The sequence below is a fragment of the Dipodomys merriami genome, unplaced genomic scaffold, assembly GCF_024711535.1.
Source record: "Dipodomys merriami isolate MVZ:Mamm:240054 unplaced genomic scaffold, mDipMer1.0.p SCAF_38, whole genome shotgun sequence".
NCBI lineage: Eukaryota > Metazoa > Chordata > Mammalia > Rodentia > Heteromyidae > Dipodomys > Dipodomys merriami.
In genome coordinates this window covers 5,426,586-5,448,836 of record NW_027205381.1, presented here as the reverse complement: position 1 = coordinate 5,448,836, position 22,251 = coordinate 5,426,586, and the positions used below count along the sequence as shown (strand labels likewise).

At 46.2% G+C, this 22,251-nt stretch overlaps 2 protein-coding genes across 2 annotated transcripts in view; one reads left to right on the top strand and one right to left on the bottom strand.

The window, feature by feature from the left end:
- LOC138804971 (serine protease 40-like) overlaps positions 1-22,251 on the top strand; it is a 39,703-nt gene that overhangs the window by 14,844 nt on the left and 2,608 nt on the right. Inside the window, exons 3-5 of the mRNA XM_069989558.1 lie at positions 17,490-17,652; positions 18,856-19,130; positions 21,495-21,664. Coding sequence (XP_069845659.1) covers positions 17,490-17,652; positions 18,856-19,130; positions 21,495-21,664 — 608 coding nt within the window. The remainder of the gene's footprint in view (positions 1-17,489; positions 17,653-18,855; positions 19,131-21,494; positions 21,665-22,251) is intronic.
- Gpr148 (G protein-coupled receptor 148) lies at positions 2,869-3,927 on the bottom strand. Its single transcript, XM_069989553.1, has one exon. It carries the CDS (start codon positions 3,925-3,927, stop codon positions 2,869-2,871), a length of 1,059 nt encoding a protein of 352 aa, XP_069845654.1.

Genomic DNA, 22,251 nt, shown 5'->3' with positions numbered 1-22,251 from the left:
CCTGAGATCAAGCCTCAGTACCAGCACTAAAAATAATAATAATTTTTATTTCTAGACAGGCTTAAATATACTGTCAAGTATTATATCTTACATTTTTCACTAAAGTTTGTGAATTGTATTGCTCAAAACTTTGTTCTTATTTAATCCTTCTTTTTATAGGTTTAGTCTGTCTAAAATTGGATGAAATTTTGCTTTGCAAATTTTCTATGTTTTGATAAATTGAACCTTCTACCTGTGAAGTGGCCCTTTTTACTCTGGTGATGCTTTCCTTCAAAGTTTACTTTGTCTCTCCTGTAAACTTTCATTTAATGAATATTTGCTTTCTCTGTTTTTTTTCTGCACTTTCAAATGATTGATTTTTTTTCACTTCCAACTATTCTCTGTCATTTGTTTAGGGTAATACATTATAGGTGGTATATTTCATTTAAAAAATTGATAACATTCCCCCACGGTATAACCCCTGCTTTCATTGTATTTGATGCTGGTATAATTTGTGGAGAGGAAGGGAAAAAACAAATCGTTTAAATAGGGATACAGGAGGACCCATTACAACAATGAAATGTACAAGCCGTTATGTCGAAAAACGAACTTTACAACTTTGGCTGGGGGTGGTGGGGAGGGATGGGAAGGGTTGGGAAGGGGAAACAAAGGAGGAGGCAACAATGCTTGATAAGAAATATACTCATTACCTTGCCCATGTAATTGTAACCCCTCTGTACAGTATTTTCACAATAAAAAAAAACTAATGTTACAGTCACAGACAGAAAAAAAATTGATAACATTTATCTTCTCACAGTCAAATTTTAATCCACTTAAATTTGTTACTTTGATTCAACCCTTTTATTTTATAGTTAGTTTCTTTTGCCCCGACTTTTCTATACTTTTTCCCTTTCTTTTAGATGATATTTTCTCTTACTTATTCCATTTAGTTCTTAGATAGTTTAGGAAACTGTCTCATTTTTATCTAGTCTATTAGTGGCTATCTAAACATTTTAATGTCCACATTGAACAGTTTTAAGTTACTATGTCTTTGTCCTAAAGATGGTTAGAACTAGAGTGCTTTAGGTAGAGTTACAGCCTTCAATGTATACACTATATTTGCAGGAAATCTTGTCTCCCAAACTGCCTAGTTGAACATTTCCATTATTTTCATTCAGCCAACCTGACAGGGGTTGTTGATCTGTGTGCATACTTTCCATCCCATGACTTCTGCATACAACTCAGAGTTTCTATCTGGAATAAATTTCCTTAAGCCGGAAACCCATCCTGTAAAATTCGTTGCACATGTATTGTTAGGAATATTGCCTTGAAAGCTTTTGTACTCTGTCACTGTCTGGGTTTTGTAACTGAGAAATATTGTTTTCTGTATGGAATGTTCTAGGTCAGTAATTATTTTCTCCTAGTATATGGATGGCATTTTTCCCATTGTGTCAGGCTCCCAGTGTTTTTAGGAAGTTACTGTTGGGTTAATGGATAGGCTTTGTCTTTTCTTTCCTTTCTTTTTTTTAACCTAAGTGGGGTCTCTCTATGTAGCCAAAGCCGGCAATAAACTCACAACCCTCACACCTCAGACATCTGATGATGGGAATCCTTTATCTTTTATGCCTGCCTGCCATAGATGTCTTGCTTGTTTTTGCTTTTCTTTGGTTTTACACAGTGTACCTATGGTACATTATTTGTCATTTATCTTATTTGCAACTAGTTCAATTTCTTGGATCTGTTGTTTTATGATTTCCAACAATTCTCAAAAAATCTCTTTCAAGATTCCAATACCCAATATCCTTCATATTCTCTTCTTCCCAATATTTTCTTTATTATGTTTCCAAATTAGGTATGTATTACATTTTTTTCATTCACTATTTCTTAGTCCTTCTTTTACATTATTCACCTCTCTGTCATTCTGGCTGCATTTTCAAGAATTCATCAGATCACAATTTGCAAATCTCTCTCCACTTGTGTCTAATATTCTGTTAATCTATATTTAGTCCAACTTATTTATAATTGCCATTATTATACTTCTCCGCTTGTGTCTAATATTCTAGTAATCTATATTTAGTCCAACTTATTTATAATTGCCATTATTATACTTCTTATACTTACTTAAGTTTTATTTGAATATTTTCCAAATCTTCTAGGTCACTTCTTTTTTTCTTTTTGCCAGTTCTTGGACTTCTGGGTCCTTGAGCCTCTGTGTTCAAGGCTAGCATTCTACCACTTAAGCCACAGCACCCCTTCTGGCTTTATTCTGAGCAGTTTATTGGAGATAAGAGTCTCACAGACTTTTCTGCCTGGGCTGGCTTCGAACCATGATCCTCAGATCTCAGCCTCTTGAGTAGCTAGGATTACAGGTGTGAGCCACCAGCTCCCAGCTGCTAGGTTCCTTTTCAGTATGTTGCATTCTCTATCTATTTTAGTATCACTTTTTCATGCTGAGCTCTATTATATTAACTTAACATCTGAGATCCAAGGGATTCCATGCAGTGTGAAACGTGGTCTTGTCCTTCGTGCTTGCTCTTTTCTACACCATGGCTGACTTCTCTGTGCAGATTGTGAGTTTTGAGTCACTACAGACGCTCCTTGCTTGGGGCTTGTTGTCCTGTGAACTCTAAGTTGAAATTCAGATCCTCCAGGAGACCCACACCAATAACAAGAGATTTTTGTGACCACTAAAATAGTTTAAAATCTCACTCAACACTCGCCTGAACGATAAAGTCTACGCAAGAATCTTCAAGGCAGTGTCTGCCTTCTGGCTTGAAGTGAGTGTCCAGGCAGGTAGACTCCCTTGCTGCCCCCTTTTGTTAGGCTTTATGTCTAGTTGGTCAGTGTTGTCTGTGAAGTCTGTGCTGCATTCCACGTGTAGCCTTCCACTCAGCCTTCCAGGTGGTGGGAGATGGTGTAGATGTCCCCACGCCTGCGGGGTGAGAAGTGGCCACGTACCACCCCCAGTAGCTGGCGGTAGCGTAGCATGTACAGGTATGGCAGCAGGGCTCGGGGAAGCATCATGAGCAAGTGGCTGTTGGCTGCCAGGAGCCACACGTACGTGCTGGTAGTGATGAGATGGTACTTGTTCAGCATGACATCCATACAGAACAGCACCCCTGTGCCTACATACAATGTGATCAGCACCATGTGGATCAGCAGGGTGCCCCGGGCTCGAGAACAGCCCTGCATGCAGCTGCCCGAGGGCCTGGCCTCTGCATAGATCCTCCAGAAGCAGTAGGTGACAAGTGCTGCACAGAGAAAGAGAACACAAAGGATGCAGGTGTGAGTGGCAGCCACCAAGGCCCCATGGCTCTGCTCTGTGCCCAGGCCCAGTGGTAAGATGCAGACAGCCCCTTGCACCTCCAGCTTGGTGGCCTGCTGCTTCCCAAGCCAAAGGAGAAAAGTGGGAAAGAAACAGGCCACCAGCCAGATGAGAGCCACTGTCTTCCGGGCAGCCCTGCCAGATATGAAGGAGAGGTAGCGCAGGGGATGGGTGACAGCCAGATAGGTGTGCAGTACGATGGATGTGAAGGACAGGATGGTGCTGGTGCAGGCCGTGAAGACGCCATCCCGGAGAATACCGCAGACGATGCGGCCCAGCTCCCAGCCCCCCAGGCTGCTGGAGGAGATGAATATGTGGAACAGGACATAGACTAGGTCTGACAGCAGGATATTGGCCAGCAGCAGGTAGTGGGGCTGGTGCCGCAGCCGCTGGTTCCTTAAGATGGCCACCAGCAGCAGGGGGCTCAGGGCAAATGTGGCTGCAGCCAGCAGGCTGGAGGGGAGCAGGAACCAGCGCAGCACAGATGTAGGCACCCCAAGGTCCCTCGAGTCCTGGGACACATTTCTGGCTGTCTGGGACATGCAGAGTATCTTGCCGATTTGTGGAACAGGAGCTTGCCAGGCTGTAGTAGCCAGTGGACAGGGTGCCAGCTCATCCCTCATGCTCCCTGGCAGCCACAGCCAGCTGTGTTCAAATTGATGGTTCTGTGCCAACCAGAGTGCTGCTCTGTCCCTCGGGCTCTGCGCTGCTTCTCTGCACAGGTGCTGGTCTAGAGCAGGCCTTCAAGATAAGAACAATGGTTTAAAATGTAGCTCCTGCCAGGTTCACTCTGCAACTGCAGGGTAGGGGTATGTATGGTGGTAAGTCCTTCACACAGGCATAGGGGATGTCAAGGCCTTGCTGATGTCCTCCACGGCTGTGTGATTGGCCTGCAGTCAACGTACAATGAGTGCTTGCTGTATGGACTGGGATCTGGGCTGCACCATGGAAGGGAACTAGGATTGCTGTGTTGAGGGGCACACCTGGTAACTGGCCTGCTGGGGGCACACCTGTGGATGCACCTGGTAACTGAGCTGCTGCGGGGGAGCACCGGACAACTGGCCTGCTGGGCACTCTGGAAAGAAGGCCAGCCACAGGAGCCTGGAGTCAGTTACATTCTTGCCCAGAGACTCCTGGATGGTTTGTGCATGTGTGGGAGGGTTATGTGCATGAGCACGTGTTTCTCCCACTCCCCTTCTACACAGGCCTCCATCTGGAGGCACACTGGCCACAGAATCTCAGCTGATGCCTTGCTTTACATTTCCTAGGCAGGTGCTCTACCACTTGAGACCAGCCTCCAGCCCTTTTCACTCTGGTTGTTCTTGAGATAGAGGTTTGGTTTTTGCCCAGGCTAATAGATAACACCTCTCCTCTCCTGTTTCATGTTTTCCATCATGGCTGCAATGGTAGTCACACAACACCAGGCCTTGGGTTTTCTTTAGTTTTTCCTGTTAAAAATGGGTCACAAAAAGCCTTTTTGTCTAGTTTTTTGTCTAGTTTTAAGCCTTTTGGCTTAAAACTGTGATCCGCATCTCAACTTCCCAGGTAGCTGGGATTACAGGTATGAGCACCAGCACCTGCGTGTTTTCTATGGTATTAATTTCTTTTTGCCACTAGGAAAGTAGGCCTGGCAGGCAAGGACCTCATAGGGTCTGGTAGGGAGAGGAGGGAGATGAGAAGAGTTAAGTGGAGGCAGGCTGCTGGGCAGTATAACCAACAGATAGACAGTGTAGACAGTGAGCTACATTCAGGTGCAGTCTGTGGCTGGCTGCCTGGCTGGAAGTGTGCAGGGCTTAGGCTTAAGTGAGCAGGCATAGTGCCTTGTGAAGCATTGCTGCCTCTCTGTGCTGGTTCCCTCATTGGTCAGACATAAATGCCGTCACTACAGGCCTCACGGGGACATTGCAAACATCCAGAGGTACTTTAACTAGTATATTTCCAATTGACAAATGGTAAATATACACATTTATGGTTTATAATATGGAAGATCAGTACATGTATGCAAGGTATAGAGATCAGGTATGAGAATTTGGTACATCCATTACCTCAAACGTTTGTGATTTCTTTGTGCTAGGAAAGCTCAACATTTAAAATTGAAATATTAAATTTAATGTTTTCAACCACAGTTACTATCCTATAATGCTGTAGAATATTAAAAACATTCCTTATCTAATTGTACTCCTATATCTATTCATCATCCCCTCTCCATCCTTCTCTTCTCCAAACTCTTCTTGGGCTCTGATAACCACCATTCAACTCTCTACTTGGAGATCAACTTTAGTTCTCATAGAATGAAGCTGGTAGCAGTGCATAGTCTGATATAAATGCTCCATAGATGTCAGCTCCCCTGTCTTCAACACCCTCTGAAGTGCTGGGTCCTCTCTGACCATGGTGTGCATGTTATCACTACAGAATTGGCTTACTAGACAACTTATCCCCCCTGAGATATTCAGCCCAGAATCCCGCACTATTCCTGGCATGTTGGCCACTCCATGGGGCCACAACTACTCGGAAAACTTCCTGAGAATTAGCCAAATGTTCTTAGAGCTGGAAGGAAGCAGGGTATCCAGACCTGGTGATGAGAGGCCCTGCTGGAAAACACAGATCTTCCTGGAGCAGAGAGTGGTGATATCTGGCCAGTCCACCACACCATATGTTCTTGGACCATGTGAAATGCATACCTGTCCCCTCTCTTGGTTCTTAGTGAGCTGGGGCACTTATGCCATGGACATCAGAAGAAATCTTTGTCTGCCTGTGGGGTCTTGACCAGTTCCCTTGGCCTTCTGGATCTCTGTGTCCCCACCAAGTGCCCATAATGTCAGTTCACCATCTTAGAGGGGTGTGGGCCATCACCAATAGGTGTTGGTGACCACTTTGATATGGTCTCTTTCCTATGCTCTAGGAAGACTGACTGCCCTCTGACCCCTGAAAGGTAGAAATTATGAGGTGCTGCTCAGAAAGGCTCAATCATCCCGATTCCACACACTGGTGAGCTTAGGGAGTTTGACCAGAGAATTCATCTATGAGGCCCATTTTTGTTTGAGTGTTCCCTTTCCTTCAGAGCCCTCCCAGCCAGCTCAGTAACCATGCCCACCACATCCAGAGTCTAGACCCACCAGGACACACATTCTTACAGCCCTGGTCAGTATAGTGCATTACCTGTGCTATGATGTTGGCTCACGGATAAGACACACAGGTGAATCTCAGAAAGTACATCTCTTCTCTATATATCCTCAGTGCCCACCGTTAGCCTCTGATTTCCTGCAGTAGCCTACACTCCCTAAGGGTCTCTTTAGTATGTCCCAGGATTCCTTTGCAGGTATAACTGGCCCCAGGTCTCAGAGTGTGAGCAAAGCCTTCTTGACATGCACACTGGGCAGATACCCAGGGTTCAGCAGAGCTGTGGCCTCACTTTAAATACAAATTCCCTGGGAGAAGGAAACTCCTTTAAAGGCCACCCAGCAGTAAAAAATGTGACCAGGAGCTAAATCTTTCTGATAGCCTGAGACAGAGATAATCAGCCAAACTCTATGGGCACTGGAAGGGCTTAACTCCCATGGTGAGTGAGCTGCTGAGTGTAATAAAGAATCTGCCTTCTGCTGAGAATCCTTTTATGATAGGAAACTACTGCTGCTGCCTGAGAGAAAACACCAGTTCTAACTCTCTGCTCCCATTGCTTCTGCCTAAACTTCCCTTCCTCCTAAATGGCAGAGGGGCATAGCTATGGGGTCACCAAGACCAGTCATGCTTGAACAGGCTGAATATGGCCTGAGATTAATGGAACTGGACATGGACAGTGATCCCCAGCCTTTCACTGCTCTCCCCCTGTCCCCACAGTCATCCTGAGTGAAAACAGCCCTGCCAGCATCATCGTCATGGTGTCATGGGTGCTGAGCCCACGTGTGTGCTGACAGAGGTAGGTGAGCGCTAGCCAAGCCACGTGCGCTCACGTGGGCACACAGGCCAGTCCCTTCAGAAGTAGCTGGAAAGTGGGAGAACTTATTGTTCACATCGAACAAGGACAAGACCTCAAGTCCCTCCTCTTCCACAAGAGGTAACTGTGCCCAGCCTCACTGGATGCAGGCACTGAGCACTTACTTCACCTCACTGAAACTCCTCTAAGCTTGTGGGTGGCAGGTGGGAAACTGAAGCTTGGGGCGGTTAAATGCCCTCCTAAACCGTAGCACAACAGTTCAGTGTGCAAGAAGCCATTTCTCCCGACTATACAGAGTCCCTGTTGCTGTATTTCCCAGACTGGCAGTAGGGCAGTTGCTACTCACTGTGGTACCAGAGCACGGTTCTTGGTTTGAGGGTGGCAGATGGCTGAGGCAGCTCCAGAAGGACCTCACAGCAGCCAGCAGCCAGGTCGGCAAAGGTGATCTAATAAGTGGCCCTTGGTTTCCTGGCAGCAATACCATGTCCCTCAGCAACGAAGCATGTCAGGTGACCAGGCCACTGTAGTAAGGCAGGAGGAAGTCCCACCCCCGGCCCTCATCACTATGCATTTGTGTGTATACATTTACATCAGGGACAAAGCTTGAGGAGCTCATCTGACAATACCTGGGTGTTGGGCACTTTTCTGCCTATCATTTCATCCTCAGAAACCTTACTGGCAATGTAGAATGGAAGTGGTCTGGGGTCAAGTAATTTGCCCAAGGCTAGCTAGCAGTTGGAGGTAGGAGGTGAGGTCACTGAGAATGAGCCCGTGGAGGAAATACTGGCCTCAGGCCTTCCCCCCTTCTCCTCCCCCCCCCCTCTGTCCTCTCTCCTCTCTCTATCTCTCTGTCTCTCTGTATCTCTGTCTCTCTCTGCTCCGTTGCTACCATGAGGTAAGCAGACCTCACTGGCCCCAAGTTCCTCCATGACATGTACACAGGCCCAAAGTCTGTGCTTCTACAGAGCCAAGTGACTGTGGGCCAAAATCTCTAAAAGCATAAGCCAAAATTAACCTTTTGCCGGGTTAACGTGGCTACCTAAGGGTGTTCTGTCACAGCAATGGAAAGCTGTCTAGATCTGTGTTCTACAGCAGAGGATTCAGCACAGTTCCTGCTCCTTCTCCCTCCCTCCTCCTCCCTCTTTAGCCCTCTCCACTTTCCACTGCTTAAGGGTTGCACATCTCCACCTCTTACCACCTGGGAGCACTGTTATCCTCTGCCTATTTTACTTCTACTCAGTCACAATGATTTTTCTCCTGGAAAATGTCTCCCCAGATCCCTTCTGCAGGTTCATATATTGCCCTTTATTTCTTTTATACTAGTTGCCCTAATTTGTCTTAGTCTCTCTTGTGTGATTCATGCCGACTATTGTCAGGACTGGCCTGCAAAGGCAGGGCTAAGTCTGTCCTGTGCCCACCAGCACACCATCAATACCAGACACACAGGTCAATGCCAGACTGAATATTAAAAAGGCTTGCCTGCTGGAAGTTTGTGGCTCATGCCTGTAATTTTAGCTACTCAGGAGTCTGAGATTGCAGTTTGAAGCTAGCCCAGGCAGGCAAGTCCATGAGAATAAAGTCTCCAATTAACCATGAAAAAGCTAGAAGTGGAGCCAGGTCTGCTTTTGCCTTGAGCAAAAAAAGCTCAGGGACAGCACCGAGGCCCTACATCCAAGCCTGAACACATACACACACACACACACACACACACACACACACACACACACACACACACACACACACACACACACAATTGTCCTTAAGACTAACAAATCTAAACAAGAGCAAAATACAGGGATGGAATTTCAAGTAAAGAGCTTAATTTTAGCAGAGCTAGAGCCGTAGGGGACCTAGCTGGCACTGTATTGGCAACATTGCATGTGGGCCATGCTGGCTGTGGCCGGAAGAAGGGAGCCAGGTAGTCAGCAGAGCAACAAGAGCAACTCAGCACCTACCAGGACAGAACAGGCATCACTCTGGTGGCTGTGGTCTGAGGTTGCCTGGAGGTGGAGGGTGGGCTCCTCCAATGAGCCAGATGGAGGGACAGGACTGCTCTTCCAAAGACACATTCTGAATTAATCTCTGCTAACAGATGATGCACAATGCTTTCCAGAACTGACCCCATGATCCTGCAGATCTTGACCATATTGAAAGCAGATTATCTGAGCATGTTAAGAATGTTGGAGTATTGGCTGTTCAACTTGGTTCAACTTAGATTTTTTTCATTGAGTAATATTTATTTCTATATAAAGTAATTCTCATAGATCCCATAGATACCCTCCCACAGGTCCCTCTCTCCTTCTTCCCTCCACCCTCTCTCTCATTTGATCAGTTACAGCTCTGACCTTCTACATACTGAGCTCCCAAAGTTTGGGGCTGTCTTTTCTGACATCTGTGCCCCATTTCTACTCCACATTTGGCACAGTGCCTAGTTAGTTTGGGAATCGATGGATAAATAGTTGCTAGCACCTGAGACAGGTTGGGGGGCTGTCAGGGAACATGGAAGCATTTGTACCTCCTTTCTATAGCAGCGTACCAGTCTCCTGTTTTGGGGTAGCCATGCTCACTCTTTCTGTACACACAGCACTATGGCTATCTTCCTGTCTCCACTGGACACTCACTGGACTTTTTATTTGTTCACTTACTTGGGTGATAGTTATTTGATTTGATTTTAGCACCTGATCTTTTTGGAAAGCCTGTTTAGGCCGTGCATGGTCACACATACCTGTGATCCCAGCTCTCACGGGGACTATAAATTTGAAGCCAGCCTGGGGTAAAGAAAGACCTTATCTCAAAAGAAAAAGGAAAGCTTCATTACTCTATTAGCCTATGACCATGTTTTGCTTCTGACCATAGACTCTGGAAAACAATCAAAATAATCCCATCTGCTGATCTGGCTTAGAAAGCCCTAAAGCCATCCTGTGTGCAAAGCAAGCAGCTGTCTTCCTCCCCACCTCTCCTCAACACGACACAGCCCATGCCTACCCGGTCCATGACTACCCTAGAATCCTTCTGCCGAGCATGCTGGTCCCTGGCTGGATCCTTTAGCTTGCTCCTGTCCCTGACCAGGAGGTGTCTCCATCCCTCCTTCTTCATGCTATGATCTTCTACATGAGTCACACATCATGTCACCTTGCTGAGTTCTTTATTGCTTAGTCCACACTCAAAATTTGCTTTGTTCGTTCACTTAACTTTAAAGGTTATTCACAGCACTTTCGTCTTTTATTAGCATTATGACCTATCTTAACAGATGCTCACATGTTGCCATATTTGCTCCCAATCATTTCGTATAGTGTTTCAGACTCATTTTAATATATTTTACACTATATAAAAAAACATCTACTGTCGGGTGCTGGTGGCTCATACCTGTATCCTAGGAAGTTAATATTGGTTTGAAGCCGCCAATCCAGGCAGGAAAGTCTGTGACACTCTTATTTCCAATTTACCACCAAAAAGCCAGAAATAGAGCTGTGGCTCAAGTGGGAGTGCTAGCCTTGCACACAAAAGCTCAACGACAGTGCCCAGACCCTGAGTTCAAGCCCCAGGACTCTCCCTCCCCTGCATCCCCAAAAAATCTGAAGCCAAGTACCAGTGATTCACATCTGTAATCCTAGATACTCAGAAAACTGAGATCTGAGGATCGTGGTTTGAAACCAGCCATAGTCAACAAATCCACAAGATTCTTATCTCCAATTAACCAGAAAAAAGATGGAAGAGGAGGTATGTCTCAAGTAGTAGGAGTACAGCCTTAATTAAGTAAAAGGCTAAGCAAAAGTGTGAAACCCCATATGGATGAAACCTGTGATTGGACATTGTATAGTTTCCTTTTTTTTGGGGGGGGGGTCCGGTCGTGGGGCCTGAACTCTGGGCCTGGGTGCTGTCCCTCAGCTCTTCAGCTCAAGGCTAGCACTCTACCACTTGAGCCACAGCTCCACTTCCGGCTTTTTTTTTTTTGCTTATGTGGTGCTGAGGAATCGAACCCAGGACCTCATGCATGCAAGGCAAACGCTCTACCATTGAGCCACCTTCGCAGCCCTGTATAGTTTCATATAACAAAGCATTTATTGTACAGTTAGCTTTAAAAAAAAAACTATCTGGCCCATTCTCTTCTCTGCCTCCCCAGAGGCAGCTTCTGTCCTGAATTACCTCTATGCCCTTCCCATTAGTATTGTTGAGCTCTCACTTTGATCATCTCCAAACTACATACAGCATTGATTTATGTCTGGTGTTGTACTGTCACTTCATTCTGCTGTTAGCATTTTAAATTCAATATCCTGCCTTTCAGGCCATTATTATTGACATATGCAGATGTAGTTCATTCTATGAGTATTCTCTACAGCATTCCATTTTCTGACCAGCCTACCACTTATTTGCTGTCTGCTTCTTGAGGGTCTTGTTACCATTTCCAGTATTCAAGTAGGACAGGGACAGGGATAAGAATGCTAAATTGTTCTCTGGAAATGCACCTGTGATATTTCTTTGGTAGTCAATTGCTTTATCAACAGAATTCATGTCAGCTGTGCAAGATTCAGCATGGCCCTCCACAGTACTTATTTTACATGCCCTGGAGTGTGCAAGCAAACCATGCCCAACTGACCAGGGAGACATCAGAGTGGCCCAGAGGCCTCTAGCTGATGCAAGGCTCACCTCATATAGGAATCACCTTGGAGATGACTGTATCTTGGAAAAGCAGCTTTCTTTTTCTTTTTTAATTGTGAAAATACCATATAGAGGGGTTAAAAGTACATCGGCAAGGTATTGAATACATTTCTTACCAAGCATTGTTGCCTCCTCCTTTGTTTCCCCTTCCCATCCCTTCCCATCTCCCACACTCTCCCCCCCCCACCCCTCCACCAAAGTTGTAAAGTTCGTTTTTCAACATAATGACTTGTACATCTCATTGTTGCAATGGGTCCACCTGTATCACTATTTAAACGATTTGTTTTTTCCCTTCCCCATAACAAATTATACCAACTTCAAATACAGTGAAAGCAGGGGTTATACCATGGGGGAGGAACAAAGCAGCAAAGAAATCATCTTATAAATATGTTAGAAACAATCACAAGAAAGAAAAACCAGGACTGGGGAGGTGGCTCAGTGGTAGAGCGCTTGCCTTGCATGCCTGAGGCCCTGGGTTCAATTCCTCAGCACCACATAAGCAAAAAGAAAAAAGCCGGAAGTGGCTCTGTGGCTCAAGTGGTAGAGCGCTAGCCTTGAGCTGAAGAGCTGAGGGACAGCGCCCCGGCCCAGAGTTCAGGCCCCACGACCAGACCCCCCCCAAAAAAAGAAAGAAAGAAAAACCATTTCAATCCTTATCTTGGGGTTCATTTCACCTAACATCAACTTATCTGACCTTTTCTACTTGTCTCTGACATATACTAGTTATGGAAAAGCAGCTTTCAACATGAGAAAAGATGTTGATTTCTGGCTTATCTAACCCATCCTGGGAACCCAGAGTGCCTTGACAATGCCGACAGGAGTGAATAGCCCCTGTCCTCCAGGCTTACCTGCTGCTACCTAGAACCTGCTCTATCAAGACAGGTGCTGAAGGCTTCTTAAATTATAACAGAGACAAGAGAGAAGGATCCTTTATGTTCAGCACCAATGACCTGAGTGCCCTGGAGCAACCCCCAAAGAACAGATGACATACAAATGGAGGGGGTACCCTTTATTCAAAATAACAAGATAGTGTGTACACTGTCACATCTGAAGGCTAATACTTGTGAAGGCCTTTCAGTCACACTACCCCCAAGAACCATGGGAAGGCCCCACCTGTGAAGGGGCACAGATGGAGCCAGCTCAGTGTAGCTATCTGCCTCCGTCTATCCAACATCTCACCAGAATGGAAGGGGATAACTTCTTTTTTGCCATCCCTTTCGCTATAGCTGAAGAAGAGGAGGGGCTCACAAAAGCTTCAGGACACAGCAGTCCAGCTAGACAGGTCATCATCACTTGCTGTTTCCTGATGGGTCCTAGAACCAACCAAGGGTCATACACATTCTCTGTCTTGGAGTTTGCAGAACATTTGGGAGAATGAGGAAGTTATGTCACACAGCTACAAAAAAAAGTTTTTCCAAAGTCCCCACACTCTGAAGGGGATTCTCAGAGGGTAAGCTCTCATTCAACAGTGGTCCAGGAAAAATAGGGATTCCCCAAAGGGAGCCTGAGACATGTAGGCAGTTGGGAAGATATGGAGTCCACAAGCAAACTGAGGCTGTTGGGTGACAAGTTATGGAGACATAATTTTAGGTCCTGGGTGGAAGGATGCAAGCTGGTCAAGGTGATATCAAAACAGCCTATTGCTGCCACCTTATGGTAAAATGCAGAGAACCTTTTTTCCTGGAGAAAAGGGAAATAGGAAAGTGGCCCTGGTGGCTTATACCTGTAATCACTGAGGAGGCTGGGATCTGAGCATGGCAATTCAAAACCAGCCCAGGCAGGAAAGTCCCTGAGACTCTTATCTCCAATAAACTACTCAGAAAAGCCAGATGTGGTGCTGTGGCTCAAGTGGTAGAGCACTAGCCTTGAGCAAAAGCATCTCAGGGAGAGCATCCAGCCCCAGAGTTCAAGCCCTAGTACCAGCAAAAAGACAAGACAAGAAAATGGAAGAATAATAAAGTGCAGGGTTGGGTGAGTTTCCCAGTGAGTCAATATTAAGGTAGAGGGAGCAGTAGTTACTGGGACATTTTAGCACCTGTCAGCTGGGGCTGGGGCTGGGCCTGGCACTCACCCTCCTGGCAGATCGGTTTGCAGGTGAGAACACTAGCTTCACTTAGCCTCTCACCAGCCCAGCCTTGGCCTGCCTGCCTGCCCACGGGACTGTCATACAAGTAGCATATCTCAATTTTTTCGACTTTTTTATTCTCTAGTAGATTTTGTTATTCCTGGACGTAACATAGTTTTCCAGTCTCACAGACAAAACAAAAGTAAGTTTAAGCCAGGTATCACTGGCTCACACTATAATCCTAGCTAGTATCTGGTGGATCATTGTTCAGAGACAGCCTGGAGTCAGACTCTTATCTCCAATTAACCTGCAAAAAGACATGTGTAGAGATGTGGCTCAAGTGGTAGAATGGTAGCTATAAATGGCCAGAGTGTGAGGCCCTGAGCTCAAGCTCCAGCACAGACCAAAAAAAAAAAAAACAAAAAACAAAAACACAAATCAATTTTCTTTGTTCTCAACAACACTGACTTTATTCTAGGTTGAGACCTCAATAACTTACATCCTTTTATAATTCCTCCCCTTGAGAGTTTGAGAGTCCATGACTATGATGAGTTTTTCCTCCTATGAATACTTTAAGCAAAGGAGATTATTGTTTAAGGAAAGAGATTTATCCTTAGAAATCTTGATTTCATCATGTGTGAGCTCTTTGTATCTATGTCTGGAGGTACCAGACTAATTGGAGATTCAAAGTCTAAGACTTGGATGCTACCCAGTGTGTATTGGCTACAAGAAGCCTCTTGGAAAGATGGTTTTTAAAAGAACAGGTTCCAAATAACCAAAAAAAAATGAATGTTCAACATTCTTAATCATAAAGGAAATGAACATCAAAACAACACAGACATTTCATCTCACCTCTGTCAAAATGACAATTTTCAAGAAAACAAATAACAAATGTAGTGCGGATGTAGGGAAAAAGAAACACTTGTAAATTAGAACAGTCACGATGGGAAGCAACATGGAAGTTCATGAAAAAACTAAATGTAGCTGAAAGCATGGCTCAAATGGTAGAACACCTTCCGAGCAATCCCAAAGTACTGGAAAGAAAAAAAAAAGAAAACCCACAACAACCAAAATAACCCTAACAAAACAGTTACCATATAATCCAGCTATATCACTCCTGGCCAAAACGAATCAAAGTCATGAAATAGAGATACCTGGACACCTGTGTTTATAGCAGTACTAGTAACAGTTGTCAAGTTATGGACCTAGCCTAAGTGCCTATCAACAGATGAATGGATGAGGAAACACATACATACACACACACACACAGAGTATTATTTAACCATAAAAAAGAATGAAATCATGCTGCTTTTAGTAAGATGAATGCAACTAGAGATCATCATGTTGAGTGAGATAAGCCAATCTCAGAGGGTAAAGACTGTGTTCACTCATTTGTGGAATCTAGACTGAAATAATAATAATAATGATAGTGAGAATGATGATGATGATGATGATGATGATGATGATGATGATACAATTTTGAAAGAGGAGCTGTTTGATTGTGGGAACCAGTGGGAGGGAGGACCAGAAAGGAGAGAATGATAATGTATATAACTGGAATTATATATATATATATATATATATATATACATACATATACCCATGTATATACATATATAGAATAAAAGCATAATGAAACCCACTAATGATGAAAAAGGTAGCGTTAAGAAAGAGTAATAGAGATAGTGAATTTTTTTCTTTTTCCTTTTTGTCAGTCATGGGGCTTGAACTCCCAGCCTGGACACTGTCCCTCAGCTCTTCAGCTCGAGGAGAGTGCTCTACCACTTGATCCACATTTCCACTTCTGGCTTTTGGGTGTTAACTGGAGATAAGAATCTGAAGGGCTTTCCTACCTAGCCTGGCTTTGAACTACAATCCTTAGGTCTCAGACTCCTGAGTAGCTAGGATTACAGGCATGAGCCACCAGCGCCCCCCTCAAAGGTGAATTTGGCTGAGATACATTATGTATGTATGGCATGTGTGTATGTATGTATGTATGTAAATAGCACCACAAAACAGTTGTGATATTTACACTGAAGAACAATGCTCAAGAGCAGTATTTAGTGGATTTCTGCTGTGGATTTCTTACTGCTGATGTCAATGGTTCAGATGATGAGCCTTGAGCTGAGGACACAGTCACCTTTAGTTTGGATGGAGAGATTTGCATTTGGAGTGGATACTATGACCGGATGATACTCTTAGAACCTCTGGAATGTGGGGCTGGGAAGGTGGTTCAGTGGTAGAGCGCTGTCCTTGCATGCCTGAGGCCCTGGGTTCAATTCCTCAGCACTACATAAGCAGAAAGAGAAAAGCCAGAAGTGGCGCTGTGGCTCAAGTGGTAGAGCGCTAGCCTTGAGCTGAAGAGCGGAGGGACAGCGCCCAGGCCCAGAGTTCAGGCCCCACGACCGGACCCAAAAAAAGGAAAAAGGAACTCTGGAATGTGAGTGCCTTGCCATTTAGAACCTGTGTCACTAGAGGTCAGAGGGAGAGGCCCTGAGACCCCTGCTTCTGCTGCCAGCCTGCTGCAGGCTGGGGATGGGAGCGTGGGCTTCCCTTTCCTCTCCAGCCCCTCTGAGGGGCGATATGGCCCGGGGACAGACTACAGCAGCAGTTGGCCGCGCGAGCCGTCGACGCGTCATTGCTGACCGGCCCGATGGGGGGCGCTGGCGGGCAGCACTCAGGCCTTAGTGGGCCGGGGGCCTGTGCGCTGTTCGCGGTGCTGCTCAGCCTGAGCCTTCAATCGCTACCCGCCCACCCTGCCCAGCCCTCATCATCCTCGTCAGAAGGTCAGTGGTCAAGGGCAGGGCTGGCCCAGGGTGTGGCCCTTATGTCTGCCAGCCTGGCCGTCCCTTCTACACTCTGGGAAGCAGGTGGTTGGGGGGTCCTGGCCTTCAGACTTGGGTGTGGGGTGCCATGGTAGCTAAAGGAAAAGGGTTCCCTCGCTCCTGCTGGCCTTCTCAGCACAAAGCCCCAGGACTGCACACGCCTGGCTAGGTGGTGACACACCCTTGGCTGGGCGACCCGTTGCAACAATGAGAAGTACAAGTTGTCATGTCGAAAACGAACTTTACAACTTTGGGGGGGGGGGGCTGGGAAGGGATGGGAAGGGGAAACAAAGGAGGAGGCTACAATGCTTGATTAGGAATATGCTCATTATCTTGCCCATGTAATTGTAACCCCTCTGTACAGTATTTTCACAATAAAAAATAAAAATTAAAAAAAAAGATATGCCCTTGGGCTGATAAAAGATAAGATCTTGAGCCTTAACATCCTTTAGTCAGCCCTTGAACAGGGCTGCACCCTTTATTTTATTAAATATGATTTAAGAAGAGATGGGCCCAGCCTAGACTACAGTGGGGGCGGGTTTCCTTGAGAGATGGTCTCAGGCTGAGGTGGGTTTATATTTCCACCTGGGAAGAGAGTGGTGTGGCCCTGGTCTCCTCTGGTCCCATTGATGGTGATAGTTGGAGCCACTGAGGGTTGGAATCCTAAATGCAGGTACCTCACAGTTGGATTTGTCTCCACAGTATGTGGCAGGAGCCGATTTTCTGGGAAGATATTGAGTGGTCAGAAGGCAGCCTCGGAACGGTGGCCATGGCAGGCTAGTTTGTTGTATCATGGCAGCCACATCTGTGGCGCAGCCCTCATCGACAGATACTGGGTAACATCTGCAGCCCACTGCTTCCAGAGGTGCGTCTTCCAGGGCCCAGGGCCCAGCTGCTAGAAAGGGCTGCAGGAGAGAGGCACAAGGTGGGGTGAGAAGGGATGAAGGGTGCTCAGCCTTTTCCTTCCAGGTGTTGTTCTAGGACAGTTTCCCCCCATAGGAATCCTCATGATTTGAATCATGAATCCTCATGATTTTGAATCAGTGTGACCTGGGGTACTATCTCTGTTTATCACCTGACTCCTATCCATGTCCTGTCACCTCAAATTTCATCTCTCACCCCGGAGACACCCTGCCCTCCATGATAGTGTGCTGGTGATAGTGATGTGCAAATACTGCAAACAAGCTTTAGTTCCAAAAAGGTACCACCTCCAATTTTTTTTTAAATCTCCCATGAACATTACGAATCAAAAGGCTGTTGCACTCAGGGGACCTTTGGTGACAGTCCCAGGAGATGTCCACAGGCTGGTTTAGCTCTTGACTCTGTCCTGTCCTTGGACATGCATACTGCACAGGCTCCATTCATATTCAGCATCCATGAGTGCCAGACCCTATGCACACTGCCTGTGAGGAAAGTACAAGACCTATCTGGAAGCTTCTCATCCCACCAGGAGAGTGAGGCGTAGACACAGCTCCAGTGACCAGCATTGAAGGTGTGTCAAGATAGGTGCACCAGGTCTATCTGGAGCAAAGACAAAGCAGGTGGGCCTTAGGGAAACAGAGTCAGGTCTTGAGGGGTCTAGGTAGGATGACTGCATGAGAAGAACATGTGGTGTGCAAGCCACTCATGTGCAGGAAATAGGAACGTTCCATGGACTTTTCCATACCCTGAAAGTACTTGCTGAGAACATGTTTTAGACAGAGGGCAGCTCTTGTTGAAATTGGTGAGAGGATGATGGACTGGAAAGGGGGTCTTGGACAATTGGCCCTTAAAGGGGGCCTCATCAGGACTAGAAATGAACCAAGATAAGTGGGTTCAGTTTGACGTACCCTCAAATATTCCTGTCTAGCTATAAGACTCTCTCATCCTTGGATTCTGAGTATGCTAGAAAATCCATCAAGAAGTCCTCAAAGGAGAAATGCCCTGAGGCTGTAGACAGCAATCCACCTCACCTCAAGAGAATGTCATGATACTAGGGGAGGAGGAACTCTGATATGATGGGGAGGAGGTCCGGTTGCTGGGCAGTCAGGGAGTCAGCCTGGCACTCAAAACAGACATCCCCAAACAGGTCCCAAAGGCCATCTGACTACCGGATCCTGCTAGGTTACAACCAGCTAAGCAATCCCACCAACTACAGCTTGAAGAAGACAGTGTATAAGCTCATTGTCCACCCAGATTATGACAAGTTCCACCGGCAGGGGAGTGACATTGTCCTGATGCAGATGCATACGCCTGTGGAGTTCAACTCCCACGTCTTCCCAGCCTGCGTCCCAAGCAATGCCACGAAGCTGCTCCAAGATAGGCCCTGCTGGATAAGTGGCTGGGGCATGATCACTGAAGATAGTAAGTACACCGCGCAGGCAGGGATGGACAGGGCAGAGGCTGCCACAAGGCAGGCAGTGATGGAGATGACAGAGGCTGCTCCAGGGAAGGCAGGGATGGAGAGGGCAGAAGCTGCTTCCAGTCCTTCCAAAGCTTTGTAGTTCCCACAGTCCATGGTTCACAGAACTCTTTCTTCTTGGTTTTCATTGTTATTATTATTACTATTAAACTAGTCATGCAAAGGGGATTTTATTCAATGTATCAATTTATTAGTATAATGCATCTTGGTCAGTGTCACCCCTTCCGGTGTCTCCCTTTCTCTCTCTCTTCTTCCTTCCTTCCTTCCTTCCTTCCTTCCTTCCTTCCTTCCTTCCTTCCTTCCTTCCTTTCTTCCTTCCTTCCTTCCTTTCGTTCCTTCCCAGTCCTGAGGCTTGAACTCAGGGCTTGGGCACTGTCCCTTAGCTTCTTTTGTTCAAGTGGCTATCACTTGAGCCACAGCACCACTTCTGGCTTTTTCTGTTTGTGTGTACTGAGGAATCGAACTCAGGGCTTCATTTATGCTGGGCAGGCATTCTACTGCTAAGCCACATTCCCAGCCCCCATCTCTCATTTTCTAATTGGAAATTTGGACTCTTTAACTTTAAGCCATTCAAGGATTCTGGGAGCTCTGTATATGATTGATACTCCCTGACTCTGAGGTTCTGAGGGCTCTCACTCCTAGAAAGCCTCATCCAACACAGCTTGCTCTCCATGGCCATAGAAGATACTAGGAACCCACAGGAAATGAGTGGGGCATGGCCTCTGAATTGAGACAAGCTGTCTCAATTAAGAATACCTGTCTCTGTGAACCCTAGCACAGGTGAGACTGGCCTGTTCTGCTAGCTTGTGCAGTTAGTTGATGATCTCATGTACTGGTGCAGCCCAGATCCATAGATTTAAGCCAGGTGTTGTTGACACACGCCTCTAATCCAAGCTACTCAGGAGGCTGAGATCTGAGGATCACACTTCAATGTCAGCTCTGGCAGGAAAGTTTGTGAGACTCATCTCCAATTAACTACCAAAAAGCTGGAAGTAGAGTTGTGGCCAAATATTCATGATGAGGGGAGTATACAAACTTTAATCTTGTCATTATTCCCTAAATGATAGAATATAATGACTGTTCATATAGTATTGACCAGGTGTCAAATACTCTAAATCATTTAATGATAATTTAAAGTATATAGTTTAAAGTATGTTTTTGTTTTTCCTTTTTAGTTATTTTCTTTTTTTCTTTGTTTCTCCACCTCTCCCTCTCCCCTTTCAGTTAACCTTAAACCATGATCCATCTTACATAGCTAGAATTACAAGTGTCAGTCACCATTCCTGGCTTGTTAATTTAGATAGGAAATAGCTACTTTGGGGGATTATTTTGTTGTGTTTTGTTTTGCCTTAGCTATCTTCAAATTGAGATCCTCATGATCTCTTCCTCCTAAGTGATTAGATTAAAAGTGCTGAGCCACTACACCCAGCCCAGATGACAGTAGGTCAAAATGGTGAGTAAAAAAGAATGGAATTTCAATTTGGCATGGTTTGTAATCTTGCAGAGATGTTCCACAGAGACATTTGGGAACAGACTTTCTTTGAGGTTTGTGTTAGAGCCACCATTCCTGCTCCTGGCCACTAAAGTGTCACTGACACCACAAAGATACCTTTCTAAGATGTTAGGAATCAATGACAGGGCCTGGGCATCTCCAAGACAGGTCAGAGCAGACTAGCGGCCTTGCTGTGGCATGGGGCTGGTATCCAGGCCCTGGGTCTGCCACACTCGGGCAGCCTCTGAGCACCTGGGAAGGCTGTGGATCACATGCACTTTACAGAAGGAAGCATGCCACCACCACTGAGCTCCACAGGAAGCACAAAAAGCAAGGCTGCAGGCCCAGCAGACCCTTGGAACAGACCCAGCCTTTGTGCATATTACTAAATTCCCTTCCCCAAGGTCCCCAACTTCCAGCTTCCAATCTCCCTGCCTCCACACTCCCTGGGCTCCACAGAGTGGCCAGAGGAGCTATTAGGAAGGTAAGCACAACCTTCTGTCTGTCGTGGCATGCTTAGGATCAAATCTCAAGTCCAAGTCTGGCAGGGCAGCTCCACCACATTTATGCCAACTCTTCCACCCTTCCAGCCCCACAGACCTCCCGCCTGTTCTCATTCACTTCAAACCACTTATACTGGCTCTTAATGCTCTTCCTACACCTATCAGCACATCTTCCTTGCCTCTCCATCTAGAGTAGGTGCCCTCCCTCAGTGAATATGTGTTCTCTCTGAGTGAGCAGGTGCCCTCCCTCAGTGAGTATGCACTCTCCCTCAGTGCAAAGGCTGCACCTGACCTGTTCATTCCTCCCACAGCATTCCTGCCTGAGCCGAGACAGCTGCAGGAAGCTGAGGTGATCCTCCTGGACAACCGTTACTGCGCAGTCTTTTTCCAGCCTCCTGACCCCAACAGCACTGGGCATTATGCTGTGAAGGATGACATGGTGTGTGCTGGGAACTTCAGGCAAGGAGTATCCATCTGCAGAGTAAGTACGGCTGGCTTAGGCTCTCTAGCCAAATGTGATTTCCCCCTCTTGCCCTGGGCCTTTACCCTCTGTCTTCTCTGGGCCATGTGCAAGCCCCATCTTCTTCTTGAGCCTGGCCTGGCCTGAGATGTCAGAGGCCCTAAAGAGCACAGCTCCATCCAGTTTCACTGATCTTTAAGAACTGTGGCCAAGCTGGGTGCCCTCATACCTGCACTTCCAAGGCTGAACATGGGAGGTTGACAACCAACCTAGATGGCAAAGTTTATGAGACTCACCTTGGGGTGACCATGTCCTTCCTCTCTGGCTTTCTACTTTTCCAACCATTTGGCGAAAGCCCTGGTTTGAACTCAGGGCTTTGGGCTTGCTAGGCTGGTGCTCTACCACTCGAACAATACCTCCCCAGCCCTATATTTTATTTTGTGGATTATTTTTTAGTGAAGGTCTCTTCCCATTTGGAGACCAGGTCCTTATCTTTTAGTTTTCTTTTGGCTTTTTTGCTCAAGACTGATGCTCTACCACTTGAGCCACACCTCTACTTCTGGCTTTTTTCTGGTGAATTGGAGATAAGAGTCTCATGGACATTTTTG